Genomic DNA, 18,437 nt, shown 5'->3' on the forward strand with positions numbered 1-18,437 from the left:
AGCTCCTGGCTGTGATGCTGAAACCCTGGTGAGAAAGAGCAAAGTTGACTTTAAACACCTCCCTGTAGGGAGGGCTGCAACCCATCTCACGTGGGAGATTGAATAAACAGCAAACAAGTGCCCTTTTGGGCCAAATATTAATTTGGACCACCACACACAGGCTATGACAGCCCCCGAGGGCCATAATTAAAGCAGCACAAAGGGGAGTCACAGAGGCTACATCAGCTCCTCCTTAGCAGCTCCAAGGGCTCCTTTCAGGGCAGCCACTGAGAGGTTCCACCTGGCTGTGGGGGCACAGACTACCTGAGCCCCAAAAGCATGGTGTGTTTTGGGCAGAGAGGCAGGCTCCCCAGCACACCTGGGCTGCAGGAAAACCCACAGCCCAGCAGGGATTTTGGGAGGAAAGCAGTGACACCATCTCATTTCCACAGCTGGGTTGTTCATAGGCGGACAGCTGTGCTTCTGAACGGGAAATGATCCCGATTAGCTTTCCAGGTGCTCCCTTGTAAATGGATTACAGGTGGTACAGCAGTGTCTGACTGCAGTCCAGGGCTTTGTCCCCCTCTGAAAAAAAAGCCCTCTGTGTTATCCTCCCACCCCCATCCGCTTCCCCTTGCAAAGGAAGAGGGAGACCATCCAGGAGACAAGAAAACACACATACAGCAAGGGTGATTGCTATTTTAAGAATGTACTTTATACAAAATAACCAATTCATATGGAAATAAAATCTACAGACCTCCAAGGATCAAGATTTTAAAAAAGTTCTTTAAAAAAATTACCCAACACACAGTATTAAACTAACTATTGAGGTAACTGTCGCTCTTGGGGAACAAAGGTAATCAGCAGACCAAGACAAAATATACACAATATAAAAATAAATAGCATTCCCCTTTCCAGTATTGACCAGGAAAGTTCACACAACTTTGCAGCAGCAGGAGAGAGAAGAGGATCCCTGACACTGTGCTCTACAGGATGGGGAGGGAGGCGGGGGCAGCAGGTGATGGAGAGGTGCAGCCCCTGAGGCTGGGGACAGAAGTGCTGGGACCAGCAGCTCCAGCATGAACTCCTTCTCGAGCTGATAAACTGAGCCCATCCAGTCCAACCTTTCCTAAAGAGCATGGGCAGCTGTTCAGCCCAGTTTCCAACTGAGCTGAGGACAAGCAAGCCCAGTCCTCGAGGGGTACATCCCAGCACCCAGCAAAACATGCCAGTGCAAAGCCCCACTGCAGGTCAGATTTCCCCCACTGGCAGAGGCATTTTCACAGCTTGGTGTGGGAGGTCTCTGCTGCAGCCTCAGCTCACCCTCCTGTCACCCTGGGACAGCTGCAAGCCATTGACAAAGGCCAGGCTTTTGCCCACACGGCCACCAGAGCCCTCCCTGCCCAACAACAAAAAGCACAGCAACATAAGAACAGCCTCACCCAAAAAGAGCAAGGCCCCCGTTTTCTCCTTGTGCCCCCGACAGACAGATTACATTCTTTACAAACTTACAATAATACAAAAACAACCCCAATGTTACCCAACTTCAGAAAAATGAATGGATGTAGTGGCATAGGCTCCCCCAGTCCCTCCCCAGCAATGCCCAGTGAAGCAGCAGTGGGTGACTCTCTTTCCCCAGAGGCATTAAATGAGTTGTTCACCCACCCCTCTTCCATGTGCTCTGCTCTGTGCATGGATGGATGGATGGATGGATGAGGCTCAACTTTACCCTTCCCTCTCTGCCTCCTCAAATACAGAAGCAGCAACCCAGCTCTCTCATGGCTACCTAAATCCACCCTCCAGTCTCTGGGAAAGCAAGCATGATAAAATGTAGGGCCACAGAGAGCACCTAGCTTCCCACTGAGACTGAGAAGAACCCCCCCAGTGTGTTCCACTGTCATCTTAGCCCTAAAACAGTACAGGAAGGTCAAAGCTGCACTGCTGCACGTTATTATTGCTCAGAAAAAGATCGGGCAGCAGCGTTCATTGATCCAGCAAGGAGGAGAGACGAGAGTTTTCACAGTTGTACACAATATATGCACAGGCATTTTTAACCTAAACCCTCCTGGAGGTAGATGTGCCAGGATCACTTGTGAGAGCCCTGCACTGGGACCAGGAGCAAATCCTTGTACTGGCAGATGGACAAACACCGCTGTGCCCAGCTGGCAAACCCCAGGGGCACACAAGAGAAGCCTTGTGAGCCACTGAGGACACCCCAATTCCATGAGGAGAGTAAATGTGCCCTCCCCACCTGCTGTCTATGTGTGTGCAGAGGAGGCAGCTGGCAAGGCCAAGCCTCTGCCCTTGTGCTCGTGTGGGCAGTGAGATTTCATCTCTGCACTTGACAGCCACGACTGCAGCACAGCCAGCAGAGGGAAAGAGACTGGAAAGCTGCTGGCATGTGATACAAAAGGGGATCAGAGGACTTTCCAGACTGAGAGTTGAGGCCTGAGCTCCTGTAGCTGCCTCAGAAAGGGAGATTGGCTCCCCTGCCATGCTCCAGTGCACCAGGTGTCGGGGGGCCCTGACTCACTCGATGCCCAAAGGAGTCCCCAGTGGCTCTCTGCTCTAACTTTGCTCACAGCAAGGGAATTGTGCTCACACAGAGTCAGTTCTGCTTTTAGTCTGAAGATATTCCACTTACTGCCCTTCTGCTAAGGGAGCCAAGTGTTTCCAAATAAAAGGGGCAAAGGACAGAGGGACTTGCTGGAGTTGGTGAAAATCCCAATTAAGCCTCAGTCCTAACTCATCCTTTGTCCCCTCTTTCCCTGGTGGACGTAGCTCTTGCTCTCTCCTGCATGCACTGTTCACTTTGATATCCACTTTTCAAAATGAAGAAGACCTTTGCCAAAAGAAATCTAGGCCATGGCTGCAAATGAAGGAAAAAAAGCCCTCAGCCAATGCAAGACCAGCAGTGTTAGATCTACAAAATGCTCCATGGTCTCTCAAATCCTGCATGTGAGCCAAGGTGAGACAGTGACCAAAAAGGGAAGAGCACAACACAGCTCCCTTCAAAGGTGCACTTGGAAGTTACTATCTAGTTTCAAATCCATTAGAACCTGTCCTGAATTTCCCTGCCTAAGGGTGGACTGAGCCTTGCCTGCTGTCTCCCTGCTGGGACACAGCTGGAAATGGGTCCCTCCCAGCTCTTTTTGAGAGTGGGAGGTGGGCAGAGTGGAAACCAGAACACACAGTTCATTATGTGCTGGTTAAAAAGAGTTCTCTTCGGAGTGCTCACCCCCAGCTATGTTAGACAGCTACACAAGGGGAGAGGCTGCAAGGGCAACCTTTGAGATGCTCTGTCCCTTACAACAAACTCTTCAAGCTCCCAGGGGCTGCAGCTGCAGCCCTCCTTGCACAGCCTGCTCAATGCCAGCCTTGCAGGAAGGACCTGGTGCTCACACAACCACCAGCACCTGCCTTAAAGCAAAACAGGAATCATGCAAGAGCAAACAGCTCCATTCCTCCACTGATGCACCACAGTAAAAACCCTTCAAGGGGTTGCTCTGATTAAGTGCAGACCCAGTTGCACAGCTGCTCTGCAGCAAGGGGAACCAGGACCAATTACACCATCACAGATTCCACTGTTGGTCCAAGCCACCCTTTGGGATGACACCTCCCTGTCACTCATTTCAGCACCTTCTCTGAAATTCCACAGAGCATACAGCAAGACAGCCTTTTCAGAAAGGGAAAGCAGAACGAAGCCATCAAGAACAAAGAAACCACCCTGGCTGAACAGAGATGAACAAAAGCCTGACAGGGATCAGTGGAGAAAATAAAGAAAGGTTGTTTTCTAATTATACTTTCATTTTAAATGGAGGAGTGTTGGGGTGAGAACCCGCAGGGGAGCTGCCTCAGTCAGCAGAATGAAAGACAGCCTCTGTGACTTGCTTTCAGATAAGCCATCATGAAGCTGATAGCTCTCCAAGACCCTGAGAAACCACACTTACAAAAATATACACAGGCGATTTGCTTCGGAAAGTCTGCATGGGAAAGGCGTTTGGCAGACAAGAAAAAATCAGAAGCTTCCAAGAAAAGTGTCTCCATCTACTTCAAAGTCACAAATCCAACCAGTTGGGCCTTGAAACTTCAAATTTACTTTCCTCTTTTGTCCTCCTCATTGCAGGCTGGTGCCTTGGATTGCTACAAGTGGTTTGGTGGGTCACACCATGGAATTTATAGACTGCAAACTTCTTCTAAACACACCTAAGAGTCCCAGTGAAGCCTCAGGGACTGCCCTTTCCAGTTGAATTGCCAGGGCCTGTATCACCTAAGATGCCCAAAGATTCAGAATCTCAGGGGGATTTTATACAATGGCCTTTGCAAAGGCAACTTGACATCCAGGGAACACCACACAGCACTTAGGAAGGAGGAAGTGGTGGGGAGAGCAAGAGGCTAAAAAGGTAGAGTAGCATGCAAAGCTCTTCTGAGAATATTGGAAATTTTTGTCATGCTTGAGCACTGTCAACTTCATAATTGTTCTATGTATTATATAATCTCATTCAACATGAAATCCATAATTATAGCAAAACACATCCTCCAGATGGGAAAAGTAATAGCTACAGGAAATTTTGCAAAGCCACTAGTTCAGGATGCTTTCTGAAAAAGGACCACCTGGTAATATATTGTACTACTGCAACGCTGGGGGATGCACCAGAGGTGCTCTGTATTGTGTTACAAATTTTATAGAGTGGCACAAAGTATGGCACTCAAAAACCACATTATTTTAAAATGCAGCTACACTTGTCCTGCACTGCAATCCAACCCATGGCACAGAACACACCACTCTGTACATAAAGAGCTCAGGTGTTACTCTTCTAAATCCCTCAAACCTCTCTTCAACAATATCTACAAAGCAGCATGGTTTGGAAATCATAAAATTCACATTATCTGCTCCTCTTTACATTTGCATGGGTATTCCAAGCCCAGCAATCCTCTCCCAGGGCTGTGCCCTCTGAGGGGACTCAGTGTTCAGTGATTTGCTCAGGTTGTACCTAGCGAGATTAAGCTCTGATTTTTTTGTAAGAGGGAAAGAAAAACCCCCAAGCCTCACTTAAGAACAAAGCATTTGAATGTCTGGAAACTCTGATCTAAAACTCCACCTCAGCATGTCCTCTCCTCAGGAAAGCCCAGCCATGGTTCCCTGTATTCTTTATGGGAACTTTTCTAACAGAAACCATCTGTCCTCACAACAGCAGCTTGTTAGCCACTTTAATAAAAATTACTGACTACATCAAAAGACATTTACCTAGAAACCCTCCCAGGAGGAGTCAGCTTCACTACTTGGTTTTGTCTGCAAGTCAAACCCTTCTCCCAGATTTGCTTTATGCCAGTTGAAGGTATCTATCACTGTCTAACACTCCACTACCCTCTCCAGGCAGACCACAAGCAATTCTTGCCCTCCTTCGTTGTCTCCTGTTTTGATTGAGGCTTGGTACTCATCCAGAAGCCATGACCACTAGAACAGTGTTTTCAGTGCCAGTTCCAGCTGAAGTGTGCTTCAGCTTGCTTGGAGAGTTTTTATAGCTTCTAAAAACCTCCTGTTCCACAATGTTCACAATGGGCTGAATGAAAGGCACTTCAAATATTCAGCTGTCTGTGATACAGAAGACAAACTGAAGTTGACAGGGCTTTTATGTAGAATCTATATTCACATTTCCAGAGTTTTCAATGCTTTGCTACAAGTTATATTTTCCAGTTCCTCTGTTTTTATATCTGTTATTTCTGATTATTTTTATATCTACGGTGAACTAAAGACTGCTTTACAAGGACAAGCTGTGTTTGTCCTAGGTTTGTTGTCTTAAAGAGGAGTTATACTTGCACAATTTTTCATTTATATCTACTACTCCTCCTGTGTCTCTGTCCAGTGAAGGATCTAAGCCTGCCTTTTGGAGCAGCTGGGGCACCTCTGAAAACCACTACCAGCTGATGAGCCAGATCTGGGACAAATTTGGAAGAGACATAATATTCTTAGCTGGGGAAAGCAGTTACCCATTTCTCAGTCAAAGGTCAACCTTCAGGCTCATTCCAGTCTACATCAATCCACCAGTCACAATTGCTCCCTGACAGATGACTACAAATGAAAAAACAAAAACTACACCAAAAAGCTTTTTGCTCTTCCAAAAGCTTAGGACAGAAGGAGCAATGGCTCAGTCAAATGTTGCCTCCCATTTACTTGAACAGCTCTGCCAGCTTGTGGTACATCTACACAGCAGGACAAAGGCAGTACAGTCATGCAGCCTGGTGCAATCCAGCTAAAGATATGGATGATGCCACCATCCAAGACAAGAAAGCAGACAGAAAAATTCTCCAGAAACTGAAGACAATATCCCTCCTCTAGCTGGCAGCACAGACTAAAGGGCATGCTGCTCTGTCCTTCTGCTGCCATACTCTGTCCAAAATCCTCTTTTTAACCCCTGTCCTCTCCCAGTGCAGCCTGCTCTCAAGAGCTACGCTCCCAGCAGCTCTGGCTGCCCAGTCTCATAACTTAACAACTCCCCTATTTAGCTCCAGCTTCCTCAAGAACAATCAACTGCTTGTTAGCTTTAAGATGGGAATAAATGCAGCTGAAATTCCTATGGAACTCGTTTGAACAGCAGTGGCTGTCCAAGCACTGGCACAACAATGCAGTACTGCCACTGGCCCTGTAGGACCTGCTGCTTAAGAAAGTTAAACCAACTCAACTCGAGCATGCAGCCCTCTTGTCCCTCATCTAACTCTGAATGAGTGCTTGAGTACTTTCCAATTCACCTGTGACTTGCAAATGCCAAATCCAACAAATGGCTCACACTGCAGTAATCCTACCATTCCCCCAAGGCAGCCTCCTGCTCTTCCTCCTCAGCAAGAGTGCTCAGGAAGCCTCTGGCACTTTCTGCTTCACTGCTGCTGAGAAGTGAATATAGCCCAGGGTCAGAGAAAGAGGTGGGGACTTGGCTCCTCTTCTTGGGCAGCAGGGCAGCAAAGATTTGCACAAAATTTCTTCTACTAGATAGGTGCTGCTCCACCTACAGCAACACTGCTTTCATCAAAGTCAGTTTTAAGATGACTGCTTATGCCATTTTCTGTTTTCTAGAGCACACATTTCTTCTATCAGAAAGGCAGGGAGAAGGGTACTATACTAGCAGAAGGGACAATGCCATGGGTGTCCTGCCCTGGTTTCAATTCCTGGTCCTGGTTTCCTTGTTCCCCCATGATGACAGGAGCTGGAAGTGCACTCAGGCCCTGGATCCAGAGGGGTGGAGGTGAGAGGGGAAGGAGGAAGAAGGCAAGAGAAAGAGGAGGACGTGTTATGCTCCTGAGCAATTCCCGCTATTAAGTCAACCAGCTATGGGGTCGTGTCTTGGTTGTAGAGGACAGGAAGGAGGACAGCAAGTCATCCATCACACATTTCCTCACCTCTCCCCAGTTCCCCCAAACCCTCACCCTATCCTGAAAGATTTCAGTGTGATATGATTGTAAACAGTTAACAATTCCTCCAGTGCTAAGCCCACTACAAGCTGGGCCCACCCCCTCCCCCATTATGTACAATACATTCACCAACAACAAAAATTTATTTAGAAAGGCAACAGGTTAAATTCTGTAAACTGGATCCAGCTCCAAAACACACACACGTTAATACTACAAGTAAAATTCCATCATCGTCCTCTTCCACCCTGAAAAATATACCTGAGTTTAGCAGTCCATGAAAGTTTCCAGCCCCACCCCCGCCCTCCCCACCCAAAAAATCCCTCAAACCCTGAATGAGACGCAGTCTCTGGTCACGGAAAGCCACTGGAGTTTGGGGTGCCCTGCGATGGCGAGCCAGCTGCTCGGCTGGCAGGGGCCCAGCACCGCTGCGGGTTTCCGACGCAAAATCCGGCACGGCGCCGTGTTCCACAGCCCCGGGAAGCTCCCTGCTGCTCGGGCGAGGGGAGGGTGGGAGCAAGGCCTGCCCCTCCTCTCTGTTGTCCAAATCATGTGTGGCTTTCCTCTTGGTGAAGTCAGTCCTTTCTTGGACTAGCTCTGGAAGAGGAAGAACAAGAGTTGGAGGCTTTAACTGGCAGATTTAGGAAGGAATAATCTCGTGATTGCATGCAACCAGTTCAAAGGTAACACTAGTGATGTGCCCCAGATCACAGCTTCCTCCAGTTCCTCCCACCCTCATCAAACACCTCAATCCTTAAGCCACTGGGAGGAGAAAGACCTGCATCTCAGCTCTGCTCTCTCTAGCAGCCCTTACTTGATCCAGAGGCAACGCTGATGGTTTTTGTGATGTCAAATCTTCCCGGGACATGGTTGCTGTAGGCATCTTCGGGAAAGGAACTTGAGCCTGGTGCATTTGCATTCTGGAGTCAGGTTGAATGGAGAGAGTTTTAGCACATGAATGTCAGGAGCAAATCCCCACTCTTGGTTAAAACTACTTCACTGAAGGCATACATACAACATTAGCATACAAGCATTTGTCTTGTATATTCTGTCTGGCTTCCCCCAAAACACAGCCCTCAACCCATGCCATTCCCCCCAATGGCTTAGCTTTAAGCCAAGTTCCCTGAATACTAGAAGAAGGAAGGACTTGATGCTGTGATGATGACAAAACAGTGAACAGCTTGAGGCACATTCATAAAAACTGAACAGGGAATTGTTGGAGTAGCAGTATTTTCCACTTGGGAATAAAATGTGATATGCAGTCTCAGTGAGAAGTAACTTTTTGCGATGGAAATTTGACACAGAGAAGGGGCAAAGCAAGAGGAGGGAAAAAGAGGGCAACATTAAGGACATTCATAACAAGAGGCAAACTTCCACTTTAGCCAGTAACTCTTCCCCACTACAAGCAAGATTAAGTATAACATTTGCAAAGAAAATGGCAAGAGTCCTTGTGATTAAGAGATGCTCAACCCTGGATAGCACATTAACAAAACACTGTCAGGGGAAACTCAGCACTGGTGTGGGGATGGATGGGGCTAACAGGTTCTCCATGACAGTGAGTGTTCCTTGTTTTAAGGAGATGCAATGAGACTCTCTCTCCATCTTAGCACTCTTACTCCAAGAGTCCAAGAGCCACCTCTTAAGCCTTTCAACTTGACTTGCCATCTCCTGTGACTTGAAGCCATATCCCTTCAAGGGTATCCAACACTGATGGTCACCCAGGCATCACCCCCCTCCCACCTTGCCTTCTTGCAGAAAACACGATCTTACCCCGAGGGTCTATACAAGTCCTGGGGTGGCCCCCCCATGCCACCTGCACTGCCTCTCTGCTCCATCAGCAAGGCCTGAAAGTGACCCACGTTCTCCTCTCGGCAGCGGTACAGGGGGCCCTCCTGAGAGAGGCCGTTGGCCTGGCTGGAGGCTGGATGATGAGACAGGTGAGCATTCATGGGCGATCCGTACGTCCTGGGCTGGAAGTGGCTGGCAGGATGCCGGGATCCGTAAGGAGAGCCAGTCTGTAGCATCACCCCATGGGGAGGGAAAGCCGAGGGGCCAAATCCCATCCCCGCACCCAGGTGTGGCGGGGGAGCTCCATAGAGGAACTCCCCCGCTGCCACCGAGCTCTGCCTCTTAGTGGCTGCGTTGTGGTTGTCCAAATCAAGGAACTCTTTGGGACTCTCCGGCCTTTCCTGGGACTCCTCGGACTTCTCATCTTCAGGCCCCAGCTCCTGCCCGTCGCTTGGAGAAACCTCTTTGGCACTTGCTAGGTCCATGCGGTTGGGAGAGGCCAGGGCAGCGCTCAGCGCCTCGCAGCCCTGCAGGCCGGCAGAGCCCCGCTCTGGGAAAGGGGGCCTGGCCAGGGGCGGGTGGTGCCCGCTGGGGCTGGCCTGGGGGTGGAGAGGTCTCTGCCAGTCCGAGTAGCCCTGCGGGCAGCCGTAGTAGGGCGGTCGCTGGTAGTGGTGGTAGGAGGCTTGGGGCTGCGGCTGGTAAGGATACGGCATGCCCTGGGGCGGCCGATAGCGCGGGAACACGCCGGGGTGGGCGCTGCTCGGCTGGAAACCCCGCGGGGGGAAATGCTGGGGATGGGAGGCAGGAGGAGGGGGCTTCCCCCCCATCATGGGGCCGAAGCCCTGCAGGCCCGGGTTGATGTGGTACCGCCCGGCCGAATTCGGGTATTCCAGCCCGGACATGTAGAGAGGATGAAACTGGTTGGGGGTGGCCCCCATGGAGGTGGCGTCCACGCCAGGGAGGCCGGTGCCCTGCCCCATGCAAGGCACGGCTGCTTCGGGCAGAGCCTTTCCCCCACCGCAGAGGGGCTTCTCCAGCAGGTTGGCAGGCAGCCCCTTCCCCTCGGGGCCGGCTGCCGGCCCCTCGCCCGCCGCCCCGTTCTGAGGCAGGGGACCCCCTCTTTCGGAGGCGGGCACCAGGTCCCTCACGCAGCCCGGGTCGCCGGCGTAGCCGCCCTCTGCCGACCACGCTCCCTTGGCCTGCCCTCCCTTCAGGTCACCCTTCACACCGGGGCCGTCCTCCTCCCCATCCGGGGCCAAGGCGCGCCTCGTGCACTCCATGGGCAGCGGGGGCTTGGGATGAGGTAGGAGTTTGGCGTAGGCCCCGTCGGGAATGCTGATGCACTGAGCCTTCTCGTCCATGCCCGCCGGTGTGTCCACTGAAAGAGAGGGAAGAAAGTCAAACACATGCCTAATTTTGGTAAATTTGGCTGATCTTTAACAGCTGTTTGAAAAGCCACTGCTAAGTCCCAGCTTCCCCTGGAGTAACAGGGCACATGTGTTTGGTCTGACATAGAGGTGTGCAGAGGCTGCCTGAAGGAGAGGCAGAGTAGGGGTCCACAGTGACCTCAGGTGCTGGTTTCAGCTCAATTTCTGACTGCCTTATCCCTTCTGGTCATAGAATCATGGAATAGTTTGGGTTGGAAGAGACCTTAAAGATTATGTAGTTCTCTCCCCTGTGCAGAGAGACACCTCCCACTAGGTCAGATTGGTCAAAGTCACCTCCTCATCCTGGTCTTGAACACCTCCAGGGATGGGGCATCCACAGCTTCTCTGGACAGTCTGTGTCAGGGCCTCACCACTTTCACAATAAAGAATTTATTCTTAACACTGAACTTCAGCTCACCCTCCACAAACCCGGTTCGCATGCAGCTTGGGCAGAAGCACCACCACAGCCTGAGATGCTGCAGAGCTGATCACAGTCATATTTTAACAAGTGTGGTTTGGAGATGAGACTGCTCTGTCCTGCAATCGCTCAACATTCTCCCTGTCTCTGTTCTGTATCCAGCAAGCTAAATTATGATGATAACTTTTAAGCAATGCCACACAAGGAAAGAGTTTCCTCTTAGTGCAAGGCACACAAGGGATTGATAAAAGATACAAGGGGGTTTTGATCTCTAGTTTACCAGCTAGAATTAATGAAAAAAATTTTTTTTGATCTCTGAATTGTTTTGATCTCTGCATTAGGTTTTATTTTTAAGGCTCTTTTTTTTTTTATTATCCATAGTTTACCGGATAGAACAAATGAAATTCAACCAGAAAGAAGCTGGTGAGGGCATGCATGACATGCTGCCATCCCACCTGAACCGATACAGCTGCTCAGGGCTTTTGGGCAACCCTGGTGTGTGAAGATTTTAAGATGTTGAGAGCTCATAAGGCAGATGTGCATTTCAGAGGAGAACTGACACACACTCATAGGAGTATATTTAAGGCATTTATTCACATAATATCTCCTCTTCTTACCTAACTACCTGCAGATCCAAGCTTTATATTAACTCCAGGTGAGCTCTAGCAGCATCACAGCCTGTGCTTTGCATTTGCACCTCGTGGCACACTGATAACTTGCACATAAAGCTGTGACAGAGGGGACCTCTGGAAGGCTACAGTGAAACAAAACAGTCCTAGAAAAACCTAAGCAATGCCCAGAGTAGAAAACATATTCCAATTTAGATTGAAAAAACAAAACTACATGTAAAAACTACATGTAAAAACTCAGTTCCCCTCATAATATTCAATCAAGATTTGAATTATCTTCTGAGAGGTAGAGGCAGATACAGGCAAGGACGGTCAAGTGCTACCAGTGGGCACTCGGGGCGTTACCTTGGTTGCTGTCCATGTCCATGGTCTGGCCGGTGGGATCCTGGGAGCTCCCGTTTCCCAGGAGGGGTTTTGGGGGCTGGCCGCCGGCGGAGGCTGCGTGAGCCAGCTGGGGAAAGGGCCCGGGGAGGTGCGGCGGGGGCGGCTGGCGAGGGTGGTAAGGCACACCCGGCGGGCACACGCGGGAGGACAGCTGCTGCATGGCGATCATCTCCGGGCTGTCCAGCATGGAGTCCCCGCCCTGGCACCCTCTTTGAACCTGAGGCGGTCCCCCAAACAGAGCGGCCGGCGGCTGCGGCATCCTCTGCCCGGCGGCTTTCCCGGGCGGCCGGATGTACCCTGAGGGAGGCACCCCGTGAGGTAGGAAATTCGACTGCTCGCTCCACTGGCTGGGAGGCAGCGGCGGCCTCATGGCCCGGGGGTCCATCATATGGCCCAGGACACGGGGCTGCAGCGAGGGCCCCGGCCCCATGGGCGCCTTCTCCTCCGGCCCCACGGCAGCCTGGCCGGCGGGGCCGTGGCTGCCGTTCCACAGGGCCGGATGCGCGCGGTTCAGGTACTTGTAGGGCCGGTACATGTGTCCCGGGGGGACCTCCGAGCCCTCCGGCGGCTTCACCGGGGGCCCGTTGTGCCGTGGCGGGAGGAAGCCCTGCTGGAACTGGGCCGGAGGGTAGACGGCGTCGGGCGGGGGGCCGCCCACGCGCCCCAGCTGCAGGGAGCCCAGCCGGGGGCCCAGCCCCGCTACATGGGCCGGCGCCGCGCACGCCTGCTTCTCCGGAGTGCCCAGCCGGTGCCCGCGGTGCTCGCTCAGTCCCACGGCCGGCTGCGGAGAGAGAGGGGGGTCTCAGTGAGAGCTGCGGGGCCGGGGGTGCCGCAGGCCTCGGAAGGAAGGGCTCACCTGCATGGCAAAGTGCTGGTGCTGCTGGACCGGGTCTCCGGGATGGGGCTCAGGCACGCGCGGAGAGCCGTACAGTTTGGTGGGATCGGATCCACGCAAAGGGCCAAACGTTCCTGGCACCGCTGGTCTCTGAAGGATGGGGAGGGGTGCAGGGGGGAGAAATAAAACGATTTGTGAAGTGCATAAAAGTGAGCAGGAATGCTGCAGGTGTGGGGGAGCCAAGGCTGGAGTAACCACACGAATAAGCAGCCAGACTGTTCTGGAGGTACCGTGGAAAACCTCTCTTCTAGGAGGTGATACAGCCTTATCAAAGCCACTCACCCCAACCTCTCCAAGCTGCAATACACTCACTTGCCACCCAAATCTTGGGGAGCAAGCAAGAAGACTGGAGGGGGCAGTGCTTTGCTTCAAGAAGAGAAACGCACCACAAGACTGTGGAAGCAGGAAGACAACGGGAAATGTGCTGGATTTCCTTCAAAATACTCAATGCCTCCAGCTCTCCTACTGCCTCCCACTATCTGCAACACATGCATCACTCTAAAAATTTTGTTAGATCTCTAGCTAAAAGGGGCAAGGGATAGCCTAAGATCTCAGGGGAACAGCAGATCCATCACACCACAAGCCATCCCTGGTTAAAATGAAAACGGCAGTGAAGGATGGGTGAGGAACAGCCCAGAAGGGAGGCAGAACAGGTGGCATCCAGAGAAGAAATGTTGGGCTAAAGATAGGTCACTGCTGCAGTCCAGGGTGGCCTTTGTTTGATTTAGTTTACTGCTTTTATAAATACTCAAGGCACGAAATGCAGTCGTACACAGATGGCACAAAGTTACCAGGCATCTGTAAACAATTGAGACAAAAGAAGACCAGCTTGTTCAGCTTCATAAACTGGGGGGTAAGGGAAGAAATGTTACAGCTTCCCATGCACTCTGGGGTTACTCTCCAAGGAGAGAACTGGGGGAATCAGTCTGTGCAAGCCTACACTGGGACATGCCAGCCATGGGAAACATTAGGGGATCACCCCACCTAATGTGACAAAGACTTCAATTACACCAGTTTAAATCTAAGGGCTGTAAAGTTTCACTTGGAGGAACCATAGCTCTGACCCCTTCTCTCTGGGAAAAGGTTTCTGACATGCACTAAAGATTTCATGGTAGGAAGTTTCATTCCCCCTTACTTCCCTCCTTCCCTCCCTCGTCCTGATGGGGAAAGGACAGCAGGAAGTGCTCCTCACCATCTGTCCAGGATGTGGCACAGGGCTGGGCATGCCGCCGTACTGCAGGGAGCGAGGGAAGCCTCGCCCGTTGGACGGGCCCCCTTCTCGAGCCGTCTGTGCTGGGTTGCCACTTGGGTCATCTACAGAGGACGAGGAGAAGGAGGAGGAAGAGGAAGAAGAGGAAGAAGCAGGAGCCCTGGAAGTTGCTCGATATGGTGGAGGTTTTCCTCCATTCTCCAGGCGTTGTTGTCTCTTGCCAGGCCCATCTGGGTCTCGTGATCGAGTCCAGACGCTGCCTGTGCCGGAGCGGCCGGTCCGCCGGCTCCTCTTCTCTCGTCTCCCGTCCTCTCTGATCCAAAACTCCTCATCAGTGTCTCCATCTTCCCCAGGGAAGTGCTTCATCATTGCTCGGTGGAAACACCTCTCCAAGTTGTAAGCCATCTTTGTGTATTCTGCAGTCAAAAACCCCCAAGAACATCAGAGAGAAGCAATTATGCAACATCAGATAAATCATCTCCCCTCTGCCAAGTTTCTCCAAGGAAGACTTTTGTTTCTAACTCGTTGGCTTTGGTTCCTAAACTCCATAAGCAACACAGCATCAGTTCTGTTCAGTAACCCCACCAGAGGACAGGCACACAGGCATGACAAAGTACCACTGGCAGCAGGGCCTGCAGAGTCAGCATTAACTCAGTGCTCCAGCCTAGTGCCAAGAATTACATTAGGAGGAGCACCACCTCTGCTCGTAGAGATGTGTGACCTGCACAGTTAACTAGCAAGAGTGCTGAGAGAAGAAATGTGAACTTCCAGCAATGCTATTTGATTACATTCAGAGGCTTTTCTTGGACTCGTTCAGATCTCTGCTGTGGGCCACAAGACAGAGGAAAATCAGCAAACACATTTATCCCTGTAGTTTCCAAAGAACTTGCTGACCCTGACACGAAAGCTATTGCCAACACCAGCGTCCCCACTGCGTCATTTCCACTGGACAGTTCTGCTGAGATGAGCTTTTACTTTTTGTTGAGTGGATAGGAAGGAAAAGACATGTGAGAGGTGTTGATGACAAGGCCTTGAAGCAAGTGACTTTCCAGTTGCTTCCACTAAACTAACCCTGAAGTTCCTTGAGGAACAGAGCTCTCCCAGTGGCAGTGCAGGTACGCTTTTACTTGCAGCCAACAGCAACAAGCTGACTTGTTCTTACTGTTGCTCTCCCTTTCTCACCAGGTGTTACTGGTGAGACAGTCTGCAGTGATGACCCACCATATGGGAACTGATTTCTTATCTAAGCAACACATAGAATTTTAATTGGCATGGCAATTAAACCCAGGATTTCCCATTTGCACACTCACGTTGTTCCTTCAATAGCCAAGGAACCTAAAAGCTACATTTTCCATCCAAAGGACAGGCCTGGTTCACTCCCCACTTTCCTGTGGTACTCAAGAAACACTGGGAGTTAACCAGACTCCAGTGCTTTTCAAAGTGTGTGTTAGTTACTATGAGGAAAAGGAGCACACATAAACACATGAAGGAATGAGCTCAGAAAGAAACAAGACTCTCCTCTCTTTGTATTTTCTGCCTCCACCACCTACCAACGTGGCAATTCTTAGTATGCCATGCCCCAATTCAGCATGACCAAACTGTGCTAAAAGCCTCACTAAAACCCAGTGCAGGTCTCAGTAACTATTACCCTCTCATCTGGTCTCCCAAAAACATTCTGGAAGAGAAGAAGCACAAATCAAGTAGTGGTGAGGGGGAAGAAGGGCACTGCTTGCTTTGGCTGAGCACTGCAAATAGACAAATTTAGCATCTTACTGCTCTTACCACTGCCTTCACCGTTGTACTTAAGACAGTTCCTGAACATGGTCTTCATATCACCCACAAACTCATCCTTGGTGCAGTACTGACCTCCATTCAACTTCTTCTCCATGCTAGAGATATCCATGGGGGCCTGGAATACAACCAAACTTCTCCTCAATTACAGAAAGCATAGTGGGGCTTACAAAGTTAGAGCTCAGAGAGGGCATGGGCAGCAGAGGATGCTCTCCAGAGAGGCAGCCATCCATCTTTGGTTTTCTTGACTTGTTAGGCTAGAAGGGACTGCCAGAATCATGGAGATTGACTGTGAGAGTGATACAACCCATCAAACTTGAAAACACTTCCAAAAAACTGCATCCCATTTAACAAAGTGCATCAGTCAAGATGCCTGGGCCACTTTCCATACCTTAATGATCTGGTAGTAGTTGGGAGCATATGATTCATCAACGGGCTCCAAGAAGGGCCAAGAGTCCTTGTGAGCCTTCACCACATCTAGAACTGGCAGCAGCAAGAGAAAGGAGAATGGTTACACTCACACACACACAGAAGTATTTCACTTGGAGAAGATGGGGTGGGACTAACCTTTGTACATGGCTGTGAACTCATCGTCCAGTTCAAAGCTGTAATGGGAAGCACCACAGTGAATATTCAGGCTGAGGATAGGTGAGACATGCTCTGTACTTCATCTTCTCTTCAACCCATGCAGTGCCACAATGCTGGCAAATAGGCCTCATCACAAACACTCCTCTCATATGGACCAAACCCAGATGTTTCTCAGCTCACTCCTCTCACTGTTCTCCAACCTCACTTCTCCCTCTGCATTCCTGTGAATGATCACACTCCTCTCCTTGCCATACTTACTGCTTCAATACACCCCTGTGCTGCCCCTTTGTGTACTCACATATCCTTGGTCCTTCGCTCTTCCCTGCCAGGGGAACTGGGATCCAAGTGGGAAAGCTCAGGGGGAAGCTCCTTCCCCTGTGCCAGCAGCCAGGCCCGCTCTTCACGAAGTTTCCTCCTCCTAGCCCGTTCTGCGGTGGGAAGAGATGAAAAGTCATTCAGCACTCCTTGCCCACATCTTGCAGGGAAATAGGAGGTGCTCCTGCAGCTCTCAAGAACTCCAGTGATCTGATCTTGCTCTTTCAGCAAAAGCAGCAACAGCACAGGAGCAGGTGAGGTGAGAATACAGTGCACCACCAACACGCCTCATCACCCTCACTTGGTTACAAACACCACTTTTGAAGCACTGCTGTTGCACAGGTGCTGCCTTAGGCAACTTCCAGAAGTGGTGTGGTACAAAGAGGGAAGTTCAACACCAGCCCCAGGCACAGCTGAGCACTATGGAAAGAACTGACTCCTTGTGACCTTCCTTTAGGGGCTTCACCTCAGGCAGGTGAACTTGAGGCAGCAGCCCTTGCACTGAATGGGATGAAGAGCAGTGCCAAATGAAGTTCTACCAGCTGAGTGGCAATGAGTAACTGGGGTCATTGTTATCCTCCATGGCTGGCTTTGGGAAGATTGCTCAGGTAGGTCTTCATGGCCAGCAGGCAGAGCAAACAAGTTGCCACACACGAGGGCCACTGGGACAGCTTTCGTTTAAAGAAGTGAGGCACAGGAAGAAGCAATGCTGGTAATATAACCTGTGGTTTGCAACCAGACAGCTGGCTAACAGATTGCTTCATAATAGAAAGTTTATGGGCTCTTATGAACCTCATTTCCTTTTTCTTATAGGAAATCTGAATTCATTTGACTTGCGAAACACCTGCGGCTGGACCCAACCTTCTGTAGGAGCAGAATTCTGTGAAAGTAATGTTCAGGGAGAGGTGTCACAGGAACAGGCCACACCAGGGAACACCCAGAGTGAAAGAAAGATATGGGAGACTCAGCTAACACCCTCTAGCAGAGGCTCTGCCTTTGGAAAATGCCATCTACTCAAGAGGTACCAGCTCTGGTGGAAATATATTTATTAAAGTCCTACTCTGTCTAAATTTGGGATGGGGGTTGATAGCACAAGAAAAGTAGGAATAGCTACAAGGTGAGTGTGTGTAGGGACATTCATTGGCAGATATGTCAAAAACTGGTAAAAGAAAGCTCAGATTTCCTGTTAGAAGACTCAGGGTAGCACTGAAGTCAGGATTATAGGACTTGCATCTATGGTGTCCTACAGAATCTAAGAGAATTGCATGACCAGAAGTGCAACACCCAATTTCAGATAACAGAGAACATCTGAGTCTGTCCAAGCACTGTTCAGATTTCATGTTTCTTTCATAAAATTAGCATCCTTAGATGGCATTGCAATGGATAAGTGAGAAAGCTGAAGAGAACATGAAGTGATTATCTGGGCAGCAAATGGAAAATCTCATGACAACAGCAGCCAAGAGGTAAAGATTGTGCAGATTTTAGAAATCCACCAAGGATCTGACCTGGTAAACTGACAGGAATCAAGGAATGCTATCCTGGTACCAGAAGGCCATATAAAATTAAAATTGTATTCCAGACTGAAAATTAGAAGAAAATCTTTGTAACT

At 50.3% G+C, this 18,437-nt stretch overlaps 1 protein-coding gene across 2 annotated transcripts in view; it reads right to left on the reverse strand.

The window, feature by feature from the left end:
* Positions 1–658: 658 nt before the first annotated feature.
* The window catches only part of LOC107205039 (cat eye syndrome critical region protein 2), a 49,467-nt gene continuing 31,688 nt past the window's right edge, over positions 659–18,437 (reverse strand). For both annotated transcript variants that reach the window (XM_015629136.3, XM_015629137.3), the window contains 10 exons: positions 16,812–16,941; positions 16,493–16,530; positions 16,317–16,408; positions 15,917–16,043; positions 14,117–14,550; positions 12,886–13,014; positions 11,991–12,810; positions 9,154–10,549; positions 8,198–8,303; positions 659–7,980 (listed from right to left, as the gene is read on the reverse strand). In XM_015629136.3, the coding sequence (XP_015484622.1) occupies positions 7,975–7,980; positions 8,198–8,303; positions 9,154–10,549; positions 11,991–12,810; positions 12,886–13,014; positions 14,117–14,550; positions 15,917–16,043; positions 16,317–16,408; positions 16,493–16,530; positions 16,812–16,941 (3,278 nt within the window). In that variant the 3' untranslated portion in view covers positions 659–7,974. The remainder of the gene's footprint in view (positions 7,981–8,197; positions 8,304–9,153; positions 10,550–11,990; positions 12,811–12,885; positions 13,015–14,116; positions 14,551–15,916; positions 16,044–16,316; positions 16,409–16,492; positions 16,531–16,811; positions 16,942–18,437) is intronic.

Source organism: Parus major, chromosome 1A, assembly GCF_001522545.3.
Source record: "Parus major isolate Abel chromosome 1A, Parus_major1.1, whole genome shotgun sequence".
Taxonomy (NCBI): Eukaryota; Metazoa; Chordata; class Aves; order Passeriformes; family Paridae; genus Parus; species Parus major.